This window comes from Capra hircus, chromosome 6, assembly GCF_001704415.2.
Source record: "Capra hircus breed San Clemente chromosome 6, ASM170441v1, whole genome shotgun sequence".
Lineage (NCBI taxonomy): Eukaryota > Metazoa > Chordata > Mammalia > Artiodactyla > Bovidae > Capra > Capra hircus.
The window spans coordinates 114382073-114398164 of NC_030813.1; the positions used below are offsets into that span (position 1 = coordinate 114382073).

At 49.2% G+C, this 16092-nt stretch overlaps 1 protein-coding gene across 3 annotated transcripts in view; it reads right to left on the reverse strand.

Annotated features, from left to right (window-relative positions):
• Positions 1-16092, reverse strand: part of AFAP1 (actin filament associated protein 1) — a 151154-nt gene that overhangs the window by 83270 nt on the left and 51792 nt on the right. For all 3 annotated transcript variants that reach the window (XM_018049777.1, XM_018049776.1, XM_018049778.1), the window contains exons 2-3: positions 12992-13120; positions 8216-8313 (exon numbers count right to left, since the gene is read on the reverse strand). In XM_018049777.1, coding sequence (XP_017905266.1) covers positions 8216-8313; positions 12992-13118 — 225 coding nt within the window. In that variant the 5' untranslated portion in view covers positions 13119-13120. The remainder of the gene's footprint in view (positions 1-8215; positions 8314-12991; positions 13121-16092) is intronic.

Consider the following 16092-nt stretch of genomic DNA (forward strand, 5'->3'; position numbering starts at 1 on the left):
GGTACTCTTCTTGGTAAAGTAAAAGTTTGTTTTTTTTTTTTTAAATCCAAATGACAACCCATTCCCTTCTGATCACTATTTCATTTGCATTCCAACAGCACTTGAGAAAACACTGGGAAATCATTCACGCATATTTTCTCAAGTTTTATTTATACACAATTCAGAATGAGAGGCCATGAAGCCACTTTCTCGTCTGTTTCTCCTCCGCCAGGAGGCAGGGTGGGGGAAGAGTCCTACGGCCATGGCAACAGGACACAGGATAGATCCATGATGAAGATGCCACGGGGAGGAGCCGCAACGCCAGACTCCGAGGTTTCCAAGAGACAAGGAGAGGAGAAACGGGATGGGTCACATCCACAAGAAGGATCACATCTGACTTCCCTGGGAATTCCATGACTTTGTTTTAAATCTCAGGCTCAGCCTCCACTCAGCACCTGGTAAAATAACTAATTTTGTCATATAATCTCAAAGAATCTCATGATCCCATCTGTCACACAGAAAACGAAGCTGCTGTGAAAGTACTTCAGGAAGGACGAAATGCCATCCAGGCAGGTGCTAGGGGCTGGGACCAAAACCTCAGTTTCCCAGAGACAGGAAGTAGAATGCTGGCTCCAGGGGCTGGGGGAGGGGAGCCCTGCTCACTGGGGACAGGGTTTCAGTCTGGAAAGATGAAAGTTCTGGAGATAGATCGTGTTAAGGGCTGCACAATAATATGTATGTACTTTACGCAACTAAACTCAGCTTAGTTCAGTCACTCAGCTGTGTTCAACTCTTTGTGACCCCACGGACTGCAGCACGCCAGGCCTCCCTGTCCATCACCAACTCCCGGAGCTTGCTCAAACTCATGTCCATCAAGTCAGTGATGCCATCCAACCATCTCATCCTCTTTCACCCCCCTCTCCTCCTGCCCTCAATCTTTCCCAGTATCAGGGTCTTTTTCAATGAGTCAGTTCTTCACATCAGGTGGCCAAAGTATTGGAGTTTCAGCTTCAGCATTAGTCCTTCCAATGAATATTCAGGACTGATTTCCTTTAGGATGGACTGGTTGGCTCTCCTTGCAGTCCAAGGGACTCTCAAGAGTCTTCTCCAACACCACAGTTCAAAAGCATCAATTCTTTGGCACTTAGCTTTCTTTACAGCCCAACTCTCACATCCATACATCAGTTCAGTCTCTCAGTCGTGTCCAACTCTTTGCGACCCCATGAATCACAGCACGCCAGGCCTCCCTGTCCATCACCATCTCCCAGAGTTCACTCAGACTCACGTCCATCGAGTCCGTGATGCCATCCAGCCATCTCATCCTCGGTCGTCCCCTTCTCCTCCTGCCCTCAATCCCTCCCAGCATCAGAGTCTTTTCCAATGAGTCAACTCTTCCCATGAGGTGGCCAAAGTACTAGAGTTTCAGCTTTAGCATCATTCCTTCCAAAGAAATCCCAGGGCTCATCTCCTTCAGAATGGACTGGTTGGATCTCCTTGCAGTCCAAGGGACTCTCAAGAGTCTTCTCCAACACCACAGTTCAAACACATCAATTCTTTGGCTCTCAGCCTTCTTCACAGTCCAACTCTCACATCCATACATGACTACTGGAAAAACCATAGCCTTGACTAGACAGACCTTAGTCGGCAAAGAATGTCTCTGCTTTTGAATATGCTATCTAGGTTGGTCATAACTTTTCTTCCAAGGAGTAAGCGTCTTTTAATTTCATGGCTGCAGTCACCATCTGCAGTGATTCTGGAGCCCAAAAAAATAAAGTCTGATACTGTTTCCACTGTTTCCCCATCTATTTCCCATGAAGTGATGGGACCGGACATCCATACATGACTACTGGAAAAACCATAGCTTTGACTAGATGGACCTTTGTCAACAGAGTAATGTCTCTGAATATGCTGTCTAGGTTGGTCATAGCTTTTCTTCCTAGGAGGAACTATCTTTTAATTTCATGGCTGCAGTCACCATCTGCAGTGATTTTGGAGTCCAAGAAAATAAAGTCTCACACCACTAAATGGGACACTGACCAGTGATTGAAATGATAAAGTCTGTGTTACATATGCTTTACAATAATAAAAAAACAAATGACCTGTTGCGTGTTGGCATAATAAGTCATCATATTTACACAGGGTCTGGCCTAAAAACATCAAAACAGTAAATTGTTATCTTCTACCCAATCTAAATGGGGCTTTCCCAGTGGCTCAGTGGTAAAGAATCCATCTGTCAATGCAGGTTCAATCCCTGGGTCAAGAAGATCCCCTGGAGGAGGAAATGGCAACTCACTCCAATAGTCTTTTTTTTTTTTAATTGGACACTAACTACTTTACAATATTGTGGGTTTTGCCATACATTGACATGAATCAGCCACGAGTGCACATGTGTCCCCCCATCCCGATACCCCTTCCCACCTCCCTCTCCACCCCATCCCTCTGGGTTGTCTCAGAGCACCAGCCTTGGGTGCCCTGTGTCATGCATCATCACGCACCTGTTTTACGTATGGTAATATACATGTTTCAATGATATTCCCCTACACTGTCCCACCCTCGCCTTCTCCCAGAGTCCAAAAGTCTGTTGTTTACATATGTGTCTCTTTTGCTGTCTTGCAGATAGGGGTGTTATCACCGTATTTCTAAATTCCATATATATGCATTAATATATTGTACTGGGGAGAAGGCATTGGCACCCCACTCCAGTACTCTTGCCTGGAAAATACCATGGACCGAGGAGCCTGGTGGGCTGCAGTCCATGGGGGTCACTAAGAGTGGGACACGACTAAGCAACTTCACTTTCACTTTTCACTTTCATGCATTGGAGAAGGCAATGGCAACCCACTCCAGTGTTCTTGCCTGGAGAATCGCAGGGATGGGGGAGCCTGATGGGCTGCCGTCTATGGGGTCGCACAGAGTTGGACATGACTGAAGTGACTTAGCAGCAGCAGCAGCATACTGTATTTGCGTTTCTCTTTCTGGCTTACTGCACTCTGTATAATAGGCTCCAGTCTCATCCACCTCACTAGAACTGACTCAAATGCATTCTTTTTTTTTTATAGCTGAGTAGTGAGAGTCCATTGGACTGCAAGGAGATCCAACCAGTCCATTCTGAAGGAGATCAGCCCTGGGATTTCTTTGGAAGGAATGATGCTAAAGCTGAAGCTCCAGTACTTTGGCCACCTCATGCGAAGAGTTGACTCACTGGAAAAGACTCTGATGCTGGGAGGGATTGGGGGCAGGAGGAGAAGGGGACGACCGAGGATGAGATGGCTGGATGGCATCACAGACTCGATGGACGTGAGTCTGAGTGAACTCCGGGAGATGGTGATGGACAGGGAGGCCTGGTGTGCTGCGATTCATGGGGTTGCAAAGAGTGGGACACGACTGAGCACTGAACTGAACTGAACTGAATATTCCATTGTGTATATGTACCACAGCTTTCTTATCCATTCATCTGCCGCTGGACATCTAGGTAGCTTCCATGTCCTAGCTATTGTAAACAGCGCTACAATGGACACTGGGGCACATGTCTCTTTCAATTCACTCCAGTATTCTTGCTTGGGAAATCCCATGGACAGAGGAGTCTGGTGGGCTACAGTCCATGGGGTCACAACAAGTCAGACACAACGGAGCACACACACACACACTCCCATCTAAGCGCCATGTAGTCACTCAGTCGTGTCCGACTCTTTGCGACCCATGGGCTCTAGTCCAGCAGGCTCTCCTGTCCGTGGACTTCTCCAGGCAGGAACACTGGGGTGACCACTCAAGTGAGCAAATAAAAACATTTCTGGAAAATGCCTTGATGAGGTATCATCCGAATCGTCTGCAGCCCCCAGAGGAAGGTCCCTGCTCTCCTCGCTCAGCAGGGAGGTGTGAGGTCTCCCTGTCCGAGGACCCCCTGCTACTCTGGAGCGAAGGAGGGGAGGACAGGAAGCACAATCCCCAGTGGTCTGTATCAGCCCTGGCTGGCGGGCTGGGAGGCAGGGCCGGGCGGCCAATGTCAACACAGATGGGACCCATTTCCGGATGAACCGGCCGCCTTCACAAATGCTCCCTCTGCACCGGCTGCGTGATAACTAAGGACCAGGCCTTTGATAGCTGCACAGCTCTCAGTGTGAAACAAAACCAAGAATCTGTTGAAAAGCGTGGCCCTTCCCAGAAATGTTTTCACGATGCATATGCATGCTTTGGCTTGCTCCAGTCGCCCCCCTCCACCCCGCCCCGGAGAGCAAGGGAGCTGGAGGGGCTCTAAAGCACTGCACCCCGCCCTGTGACCTCAAGGGTTGAGAGCAGTTCTGAATTCGAAGAGCACACACCCACACTCCCACCGCTTGACCTACAGGCCACACTGAAGGGGTCACCGGCTCATCCAGGGACCCTGGGCTGCAGCCGCACTGACTCTAAAGGCAAAACAGAAACGTCCACTGTTCCCTTCCTCTACAGAAGGATCATCAGCGTGACAAGGCGGGCTTTTCGATGCGGCCCTGACCTTGAGCGGTTGTCCAGGCATTCTCTGCTTTGCAACATGAGGAACACAAAGGAGAGGAACACACGCCATCTTCAGAAGGTTCAAATCTAGTGCGATGAGGAGAATGCCAAAAGGAGGCACTGCTGATCGATGGGCATAAAGCTTCAATAACCCCAATGGATACACTTTAGAGGCCCACTGGATCCCGCCCTCCCCTCCCTTTCACTTCTATCACCTGAGCGTCATTCACCAGCTGCGGGGCAGAGAGGCCCATCTGGTCTCTGCCACATCCTGTTGGGGAGGGTGGTGCCCACTTAGGTGTCAGCCAGCCAAAGAGGAGCACTGATGGCCCAAGAGGGCCTCACAGAACCCGATGAGGGCCTCAGTGAGGGGCCCGTCAGGCCTGAAATGGGGGGGTGACAGGATGCTGAGTGTACTCGGAAAAGTGGCCAATGTGACCCGGCCTGCCTGCCCAGCCTCTCGAGTGTCCAGGAAAAAAGGACCTCGAGAGACACTTAGTAACAATTGCAAAAAGCGATGTTCAACACTAAAAGGGCTAAAAAGAGAAAAGGACTCATTTCTCAGAGATCGGAACATACAGAGCTGTGATGAAAGGCAGTATTCCTTTGATACCTGCCATTTCTAAAACAGCTGAAAATGCAACTGTGGCTCAAATGAATGAAACACCAGGTTGGAGCATCCTAAGTCTTACATTAGAAACAAACCCCCCTCGGTCACTTAGAGTTGCTCTAAGGATGGTCCGATCTGCTCTGCAGGCAGGCCCACGGCCCCTTGAGGTTTAACCCCCACTGTGGTGTGTTCCAGCCTCACCCGCGGACAAGCCACCCAAACCCCATCACTCAGCCACACAGAGGGGCCTGCAGGCTTCAGTCCTTCGGGGTCTTTCTCGGGCTTGTGCTTTAATTTATGATACACTCTCTGCCAGGCATAGACTCCTACCCACCACATGTCTACTCTGCTGCTGCTGCTGCTGCTGCTGCTGCCAAGTTGCTCTAGTCGTGTCCGACTCTGTGTGACCCCATGGACGGCAGCCCACCAGGCTCCCCCGTCCCTGGGATTCTCCAGGCAAGAACACTGGAGTGGGTTGCCGTTTCCTTCTCCAATGCATGAAAGTGAAAAGTGAAGTGAAGTCACTCAGTTGTGTCCGACTCTTAGCGATCCCATGGACTGCAGCCTACCAGGCTCCTCTGTCCATGGTATTTTCCAGGCAAGAGTACTGGAGTGGATTGCCATTGCCTTCTCTGATCTACCACCAGCCAAATCTCCTGGAAGTCAACGTGCCAACAGCACATGACCAACTGGACAGAAGCCAACTCCCCAAAGGCAGTTTACAGAATGACGGGCTTACTTGCTGAGTAACAAATGCCCTGAAGAAGCACCAGGAAAATACTTGTGTTGTGGAGCACGAGTTCTAGGGCACACGGGCTTCAGCAGTCATGTCTCCCGGGCTCCGGAGCATGGGCTCAGCAGCCGCGGTTCCCGGGCTCCGGAGCATGGGCCCCCGGAGCACAAGCTCAGTCGTCTTGGCTCCCGGGCTTAGTTGCTCTGCAGCAAGTGGGATCTTCCCAGACCAGGGACTGAACCCACGTCTCCTGCACTGGGCAGGTGGATTCTTCACCACTGAGCCACCAAGGAAGCCCAGAATGCTCACGTTAACAAGTTCCCTGGAATTTTAGGAAGCACTGCCCTACATAGTAACTGCCGGCTCTCGCACAGGACTTAATAGATGCAAGGCAGATATTCCAAGCACTTGAGGCACACCAGCTCTTTTCAGTTTCACAACAATCTCACTAAGTACTTACTCTTCAGTTCAGTTCAGTTCAGTCGCTCAGTCGTGTCTGACTCTTCGCAACCCCATGGACTGCAGCGCAGCAGCCTTCCCTGTCCAACACCAACTCCCGGAGCTTGCTCAAACTCATGTGCATCGAGTTGGTGATGCCATTAGCACACTCGTTTTAGAATGAGGCCTCTCAGACACAGAGACGTGAAAGCTACAGTCTGAACCCACACAGCGAGTGTCAGAGCTGGTGCCTGGAAGCAGGCAGCCACGCTCCCATCTGCACCCTAGACCCTGCTGCCTCCTCAGCACCCAATGCAGAAACAGGCTCGTGGTTCCTGACAAAACCTTCTCCCATCTGTGAATGCTTGTGAGTGCTCACGTTGGTTTTGCTGCCTCACTTCCACAGATACTGACAGTATTGTTGAGAAAAGGCTGGATTTGAAATCAAAAGAATAGGTTATAAAAATTTGCTTTTGCCTTTCCTCCCAACCTTGGGCTGTCCCTTTGCCAGTGGAGCCACAGTTCCTTTTCTGTAAAGTAGATATCACACTGTTCACGTGTTCAGAGGTGTTGCAGGCTTCTCTGAGGTCAGGTTGTGAGGATTCAATGAAATAATAAGTGGAAAAGGAGCCAGCGTGCCCTGTGACATGTGGTGGGGACCCAGCTAGTGCTGAGCTCCTTCCATCCCCTCTCCAGGGATTGTCACGGAGCACCCACAGGGCACCGGCCCTGTGCTGGGACCCAGGCAGGGACAAAGCAAACAAGCTGTGGCCCTGTCTCCCTGCAGCTCTTCCCCGGCTGGACAGATGATACGATGATCATACAGAAAGCAAACATTAGCAAAAGAGTTGCTAAGTAACTGATACTGCTCTAATTTTGAATGAGAGCCTAATTTTCCTGAGTAAGCAAATTAGAAAATAGCAAAAGGCAGAAAAAGCTGAGTGGGCCATGAAAAATGGCAAACATGAATATCCCCAGATCACAAAAATAGCCAGAGAATTCCAAAACAAATTTTGAATGCAGAAAACCAAATAAAATACACATTCCTGAACTATGTACATATTTTTCTTCTGGTGGAAAAAAAAAGGATATTTAATCCCAGAAAGAAGCATAACAATGAATACTGAAGTTTCAGACTACAGGTATTCAGACTCAGAGCTAACGCAGACAGACGGGCATGTCACTAGGCTCTACCGCCATTATTTTGCTGATAAATCATCCGATTTTTTTTTTTTTTTAATCTGACTTAAGAACAGATTTCCATGGACCTGTAGCTCCAGCAATTTTCAGAGGCCCAGCAGCCTCCTATGGAAAGGCCACACCTACAGCCTCCCACTTAGCTCCCCAAAACACACTCATAGGCACACCCTGGGCAAACCAAGGCCTCTTTTCTTGCAGAATCAGAACCAAAAATAACCCAGGTGTCTGGTGATTCTTCAGTCCCACTGATTGTGGGACTTTTTTTTTTCATTTTTACTGAAGTACACTTGCTTTACAATGCTGTTAGTTTCCACTGTACAGCAAAGTTAATCAGCTATATGTGTACACAAATCCGCTCTTTTTCTGGATTTCTTTCCCACTTTAGGTCACCAGAGAGCACTGGGTGGAGTTCCCCGTGCTGCGCAGCAGCTTCTCATCAGTTACCTACTTCTAAAGAAGGACGTAGCAGTGTGCACATGTCAATTCCAGCCTCCCAGTTCTCCCACCCCCCTTCCCCCTTGCTGTCCATACGCCTGTTCTCCAAGACGGCATCTCTCTGCTTCATGTATCACACCATCTATACCAATGTGGTACGTAGATACCACAGCATATTACTCAGCCATAAAAACAAATGAAACTGGGTCATTTGCAGAGACATGGATGAACTCAGAGTCTCTGACTAAGTCGGAAAGGGGAAAACAGATACGATATATTAACACATACATGTGGACTCTGACAAAGTTAATGGTGGGTCTTGCACTCACCAGCCACGGCTGTGGAATCTCGGGCAAAGGCATCTGGGGAGGGGCTGGCAGGCTGCTGGGGGTCTCCAGCTTTGTGGCATGATCCTTCACTTCAAAACCTGCACCAAAAGCACAAATGAGGATGAAGAAGGCTTGCTCCTTGGAAGACAACCTATGACCAATCCAGAAAGCATGTTAAAAAGCACAGACACTACTTTGCCAACAAAAGTCCGTCTAGTCAAAGCTGTGGTTTCTCCAGTAGTCATGTATGGATGTGAAAGAAAGTGAAAGTCGCTCAGTCGTGTCCAACTCTTTGTGACCCCCATGGACTATACAGTCCATGGAATTCTCCAGCCCAGGATACTGGAGTGGGTAGGCATTCCCTTCTCCAGGGAATCTTCCCAACCCAGGTCTCCCACGTTGCAGGCAGATTCTTTACCAGCTGAGCCACAGAGGAAGCACATATGGATGTGAGAGTTGGACCATAAAGAAGGCTGAGCGCCAAAGAATTGATGCCTGTGAGCTGTGGGGTTACAGAAGACTCTTAGGAGTCCCTTGGACTGCTAGAGATCCGACCAGTCAATATAAAGGACATCAGTCCTGAATATTCATTGGAAAGACTAATGCTGACGCTGAAACTCCAGCACTTTGGCCACCTGATTCGAAGAACTGACTCATTGGAAAAGACCCTGATGCTGGGAAAGATTGAGGGCAGGGGCAGAAGGGGACAACAGAGGATGAGATGGTTGGATGGCATCAGTTACTCAATGGACATGAGTTTAAGGGAGCTCTGGGAGTTGGTGATGGACAGGGAAGCCTGGCATGCTGCAGTCCATGGGGTCACAAAGAGTTGGACACGACTGAGCAACTGAACTGAACTGAACTGAACTGGATGAGGAAGAGGAGCAGGCTGTGAACAGCTGCCACCTCCTTGACCCCACACTGAACACATCACAAATATTTACTCTCTCTAATCCTTTACAACAGTCCTGCAAGGTAAGTATTCTTCTGCCTCGTTCTACAGGTGAAAGATCTACAGCTGGACCAAAAAAAAAAAAAAAGGTTACAGCCCTTAAATAGAGCACGGACAGGAAGAATGACGGAGCTGGCACCAACGCGGACATCCTTCCCTAGGCCAGAGTCTCTCAAGGAGGGCAGCCTCTCCTGAACTTCTGCCTGGGTTAGTGCTTACCCGCGTACCGAGGGGGCAGACGCTTCCCTGGGAATCAGTGAGACTGCACTGAACACCCTCCTGGGGTTGCATGCTGTTAACAGACTTGCTCGCTGCTGACAAGACTGATAGACTCGAATACCTTCAGGCCAGCATAGTCAAGCTGGGAAGACAAACATGTATATACTCGACTCTCAGGAGATGTGGGGAGCAGGCAACAGGAAGGCACTAATTTGGGCCCAGCGTACTTTACATGCAAGGGCCCAGCTTCCTAGACCTAGAAAAATAACTGCTCAATGATCACCTATAAGGGGGTGAGCACGATGTCACAGGCTGGGAAAAGACAAAGTCCCCGACCTGGGGAAGCTACAACAAAGACCAGAATCTTGGCAGAGGACTGGAAACAGTAAAAAAAAAAAAAAAAAAAAGAAAAGAAAAGAAAGAAAGATAAAAGATGAGTAGAAATTCTACTGCCAAAACAATCAGTGGATGAGTTTTAAGCAGAATAAAGAGCTGAAGAGAAAATCAGTGAATTGCAAAGTATGAGGAAGGTATTCTACATCCAGAATAAAGCATGGAGGGAAAGGGTGTTGGAACCCACTGGGCAGAGGAAGAGAGGAAGGGAAACCAGGGAGAGCAGACAGCAACTCCAGAGGCAGGAGGCCCAAACTGCGGCCGGTTCAGACCAGTGGTCCCAGGTGACCGACCCAGGTGTACACAGAAGAGATGAGGCTGCGAGAAATGTTGCCTCTGCTAGCAAAAGCAAGAGCAGGAGATAACAGTCAACAGTTACTCATACCTGCCACGTGTCAGGCTCTCTTTGGAAATGTTTTATATCATCTTGTCAAGCCGCACAACATCCTTCTGAGGTAGATGCTACTACCCCTTTCTTCCACAGGGGTGGAGACTGGTCATTGACAGATTAAGTAACTTGCTCAAGGCCACAGACTGGTGATGGGCAGAGACAGAAAGCCAAGCCCACATGAACGCACAGCAGGCTCTCCCAGCTCATTCCCACTGATTCTGTTTCTCTGAGGACCTCTGATTAACAAACCTGCTTTCCTGCCACTCTGGGATTTTGGTAAGTGTGAAAGTGAGTGGAAGTCACTCAGTCGTGTCTGACTCTTTGTGACCCCATGGACTATATAGTCCATGGAATTCTCCAGGCCAGAATACTAGAGCAGGTAGCCTTTCCCTTCTCCAAGGGATCTTCCCAACCCAGGGATCGAACCCAGGTCTCTCGAGTTGCAGGCGGATTCTTTACCAGCTGAGCCACCAGGGAAGCCCAAGAAGACTGGAGTGGGTAGCCTATTCCTTCTCCAGTGGATCTTCCTGACTCAGGAATACCACATGTCATAACAGGCCTTGTAGGCAGCCTGAAGCGCCTGGGGTTCATCCACGGGCAATCACAGGTAGTGAAAGGGCCCAGGCAGGGAAGCAGCAACATCGCTTAAAAGCGAGCTTTCATCCCTATTTTTTGTCTCTGTCTCAGAGACAGTGGCTTAGTGGCAAAGAATCCACCTGCAAACGCAGGATCCCTGCGTCAGAAGGAACCCCTGCAGGAGGGAGTGGCAATCCACTCCAGTGTTCTTGCCTGGAAAAACCCATGGACAGAGGAGCCTGGCGGGTTATATAGTCCATGGGGTCACAAAGAGTCGGGCACAACTGAGCGCATAGAGCTCTCGCTCCATCCTACTGGTTCTTTCAGTCTGATTGACCCCAAAACACCATTCTCATCCTGCACTTCTATCTCAGGGACTCAGGCAGCTCTCATTCCACCTGCTACCAGATCCTTGAACCCACCGCCCAGACTGACCAGCAGAACCTTCTGGAATGCCAATCTAACTTTGTCAAACCATGGCTGTGCACACTAAAGAGCAAAGAACTGCACATTTAGATGGCTGAAGTGCCTGGCATGGGAATTATATCTCAGTGAAGCTGTTTACAGTAAACCTCTACATCTCATCCAGGTGTCTCCTGCCTGCAAGATTCTAACCCCGCATCCCCCCTAACTGCCCCCTCTCTCACTAAGTGGGTCTGGGGGCATCCGCCTATTGGGTGCTCTCCTAACACTGACGCTCTCTCCCCACTACTCTGTCTTACCGACCATGCACCAAAGTGGGGGACACAGCAGGCCTGAGCCTGCTGCCTTTACCAGGGCCTGCGGCCAAGGCTATGCCCTTGGCTGGCACTGGGGAATGTGAATTTCAGAAGCATTTCCAACACTGCTTAACTGATAAGGTTGGTCTAACGTTGGTGCCTAACTGTTTGAGCAAACAACACGATCGACACCAATCACCTGCTGCGATGGCTAATTTTGTGTGCCAACCTAACTGGGCTCAGGGATGCTCAGAGAGCTGGCAGAACGTTATCTCTGGATGCTTCTGTGAGAATGTTTCTGGGAGAGATGAGCATTTGAGTTGGAGAACCGAGCAAAGAGGATGGTCCTCCCCACGTGAGTGGACATCCTCCAGTGTGCTGAGAATCTGAACACAACAGAAAGGCCGAGGAAGGGTGGACACACCCTCTGGGCTGGAGCCAAGTCGTCCGTCTTCTCCTGCCTTCAGACACTGGTGCTCCTGATTCTCAGATCAGGACGCACACCAACAGCAACCCTCCCCGACCCCACCGCCCCTTCTTGGACCTTCGGACTCAGACTGAATTACAGTCTGGTAATTACACCACCGGCTTTCCTGGGCCTCAAGCCTGCAGAGGGCAGGTCGTGTCACTGCTCAGCCTCTGAGGCCACACGAGCCAATCCCTATCACAGATCTCCTTTCCGTCTCACTCTGTAGCTCCGTGGGTTCTGTTCCTCCAAGGAACCCTGACCAGCAAGCCTCCTCTCCTGAGAGTCTGGGATCTGGGTATGTGCCAGGCAGAGGGTGCCTATGTGGCCAGCCCCCAGGAAAGTCCTTGGGCGCTGAGTCTCCAGTGAGCTTCCTGGAATAGAAGCATGACACACGGCAGCTGCATTTTGTCGCTGAGGAGACAGTGTGACCTGTGTGAGCCTCGCGAGAGGAGGAACACGAGGAAGCCTGTGCATGGAACCCTCCAGACTCGGCCGGAGTCTTTTTCCTTTATAGCCTGTCTGGGTGTCCTTACAACCTCTGTGATGAATCCCAGCCGTGAGAAAATACAACTCCATGCTGAGTCCTAGCAAACCTCCCAATGTGGGGTGATTTTAGGGACCCCCCCCAATGAATCCACTATTCCATTAACCCCTTAAAGGCTTTATCTTTCCAAACCCAGAGACTCACACAGTCCCTGGCACATAGTAAGGCCTTTGATGACAACCTGAGGAGTAAATAAATTCATTCATGAATGTGTTCTAGAAAGATGAGAATTTAAGATAGCTTAGAGGCAAAAAGGTGTTACTAGTGGTAAAGAACCTGCCTGTCAATGCAGGAGACATGAGAGATGAGGGTTTGATCCCTGGGCTGGAAAGACCCCCTGGAGAAGTAAATGACAACCCACTCCAGTATCCTTGCCTAGGAAATCCCACGGAGAAAGGAGCCTGGTGGGTAACGGTCCACGGGGTTGCAAGAGTCAGTCACCATTGAAGCGACTTAGCACCTGAGGCCAAAGGAGACGGGAAGCAGAGAGACTGGAAGTCTGAGAGGACGCACCTGTGGACGACTGTATCCTCAGCAGGATGTCTGTGATGACTGCCTTTTTCTCCCTGACAGTTGAGGTGAGATACTCGTGGTCCAGGAGTTCAAGAAAGAGACGAAGTTCAACTATTAACTCTTCCATTGCTGAAAATAAAGGAGAGGAGAGAAGAGTACCGTGAGCCCCGTCGATTTGCAAATGTCAAAATACGAGTGCAGAGTTTTACTCAAAGCACTTTATGTTTAGCCTGATGGATGACTCTGGTTTTCCAGCATGAAAAACAAACGAGCTGAACGCAGGTGGTCTCAGAGACTCACGCATCGTCTTCTAGACCGATGTGCTCCCTGCTCTGAGGCGACGGTATTCGGCCGGGAGGAGCTCTGATGCCACACTGCCAACAGATGGAGTCACGGCTCGAGAGCCTGACACCATCATTTGGTGTTGACTGCATGATATTAAATTTCAGTGTCCAGAAGGATAGACGGGAGTTTAAAATGCCAAATAGTTTTCAGATAACCACTAGGACGTGGTTTCAGAAACTCAGCATCCAACCCCGTGCTTCTGAAGGGCTGGCTCCCTCCCCAGGAAGGCTGAGCGCGTTTACAGTTGCAACAAGGGTGCCAGGGAGGACCGCGATGTCAGCTCAAGTCCTGACCTCCGTCATGCCTTTCATTTCTAGGGTTAAAGCAGATTCTCCCTCTGACTCCCACAGGACTGGACCACAGGGCTAACATCAGCGAGCTTCACCCCGCAATATGAACCTCCAAGAGACACCAGCGTTCTTTCAGGGTATCCGCAAGCTCAAACTATTTTCACAACACTGTGTCATCATTACCATTTCCTGCACTAATGGTGCAAATGAAAGGGAGGGTAAGCTGTGGGCATCTTAGTGCAAATCAAAGCAGTGACCCCAACTGGACTCTCGGCCACTATATTCTTCACTTACACACTAGCAGTGAAAATAAACAAAATTTATAGAATGCTACTTTCACTTAGGAGCACCTTCGATGAAGCAGTAAAAATCATTGCTTTTATTAGATCTCAGCTCTGGAGGAAACCTTTTTAACATGCTGTGTGGTGAAGCAGGAAGAACGCACAAGTGTCTGAGCCGTGAGTTACACAGAGCCACTGTTGTTATGCAGCACCGAAAAAGAAAGAGATGAACCGCAATTATCCAGACCTGAGAACGTGACCGACTTTTCCTCAAAAATGAACAAACCTCATCACGCCCAGGTCGTGATGACATTTGTTGCCAAGGATACAATTTGTGCTTCCATGTAAAAATAAAAATTTCAAACACAGGCGTCCACCACCAGGAGCACGATGGCTTCTCAACAGAGACTTTCCAAGTGAGATTAGGGATGACACCGAGGAACACGATCCCCTGGTGTATAATGCAGCGTGTCCACATTCGGAAGATCTACACAACTCAGGAAACCATCATGTCATAAAATCACATGTGGGTAAAGACCCAAGCAAGGTGCAGAATAAGCTGAAATATCCTCACGTCACAGAGAAAACATCACCGACTCAACGGACATTAGTCTGAGCAAACTCTGGGAGATGGTGAAGGCCTGGTGGGCTGCAGCCCATGGGGTCGCAAGGAACCGGACACGACTTAGCAAATGAACAGCAATAACTGAGAGTGAGTGCTCTCTGATACAGCGTCAGAGTCCGCATGGCCACTACCGTTAAGAAACTACCACTTGCTGAGTTTCAGTGTAGTGTCAAAGAATATCCACAATTTTCTGGAAAGGTGCTAAAATATTCTGCAGTTTTCCGAGTACATATCTGTGTGAGGCCAGACTGTCTTTCTGTACTTCCTCCAAAACAATGGTTCATAACGACCAAAATGCAGAAGCAGACACAAGAACCCGGCTTTCTTCCATTAAGCCAGATCCTGAAGACACCTGCATAAACACAAACAATGCCCCGCTTTCACACACTGTATCACTTTGGTAAATGCAGCTACTTTGCATAAATATATCAATAAATATCTCAAAAATCTTCCAGACTTAAATTCTAGTATGATAAATATCCACAGATATAACCACACAGACTAAAAAAAAAGCTCTTTGGGATTCTCGACAAATATTTTTGAAACCAAAAAGTCCTAAGCAAAAAAGTTCAAGAACCACTGGTCAATGGGATTCTTCCCAAAGCTACTGAAGTCTACAACACCCTGCAGAAAAAAAGATCCTAACTGAGGCCACTCTTTTTACAGCTACCAAAGTTCCCATAATTTTAGGTAGGTGGGCAGAGAACTGGCAAACGAGTTCAGAGTAGGCAAGGTGTGTGCTCGGTGGTTCCCTTGTCCTGATTTCCCCTCCATGAAATGAAGAGGCCGGAGGAAGCCAGTCTTTAAGGTCTTTTCATCAGGAAGACAACTTCCTGATGATTCTAAGTAGAAAACAATCTCATCTACACTTCAGAAACGAACGGCTGCTAGTACTAATCCTAATAGCCAAATATGTGGAAACAACCCCAGTGTCCATCAGTGGGTGAGTGGAAGAATAAAATGCGGTCCATTCTTACAGTGCTAAGTGATTCGGCCTGAAAAAGAAAGGAGAGTCTGACACATGCTACACCGTGGGGAGCTCTGAGGACATTATGCCAAGTGAGATACGCCCGTCACGAAAGGACAAGCACTGCGTGATCCCACTCATGTGAGGTCCCCAGAGCTGTCAGACTCATGGTGTTGTTTAGTTGCTAAGTCGTGTCTGACTGTTTTGTGACCCCATGGACTGCAGCCCGCCAGGCTCCTCTGTCCATGGGATTTCCCAGGAAAGAACACTGAAGTGCGTTGCCACGCCCTCCTCCAGGGGATCTTCCCTACCCAGGGACCGAGCCTGCGTCTCCTGCGCCTCCTACACTGTGGGTGGATTCTTTACCACTGAGCCATCAGGGAAGCCCAGAACTCAAAGAGAAAGTAAATTAGTGGCTACCAGGTGCTGGGGGAAGGGGAGGGAGGGACAGTGTTGATGGAGACAGAGTTGCAGCTGGGCAAGACGAAAATTCTGGTGACGGATGGTGCTCACGGTCACACAATTGTGAATGCATGTAATGACACTGAATTATACGCTCAAAAAGGTTTAAAATGGGAAAATGTATGTTACAT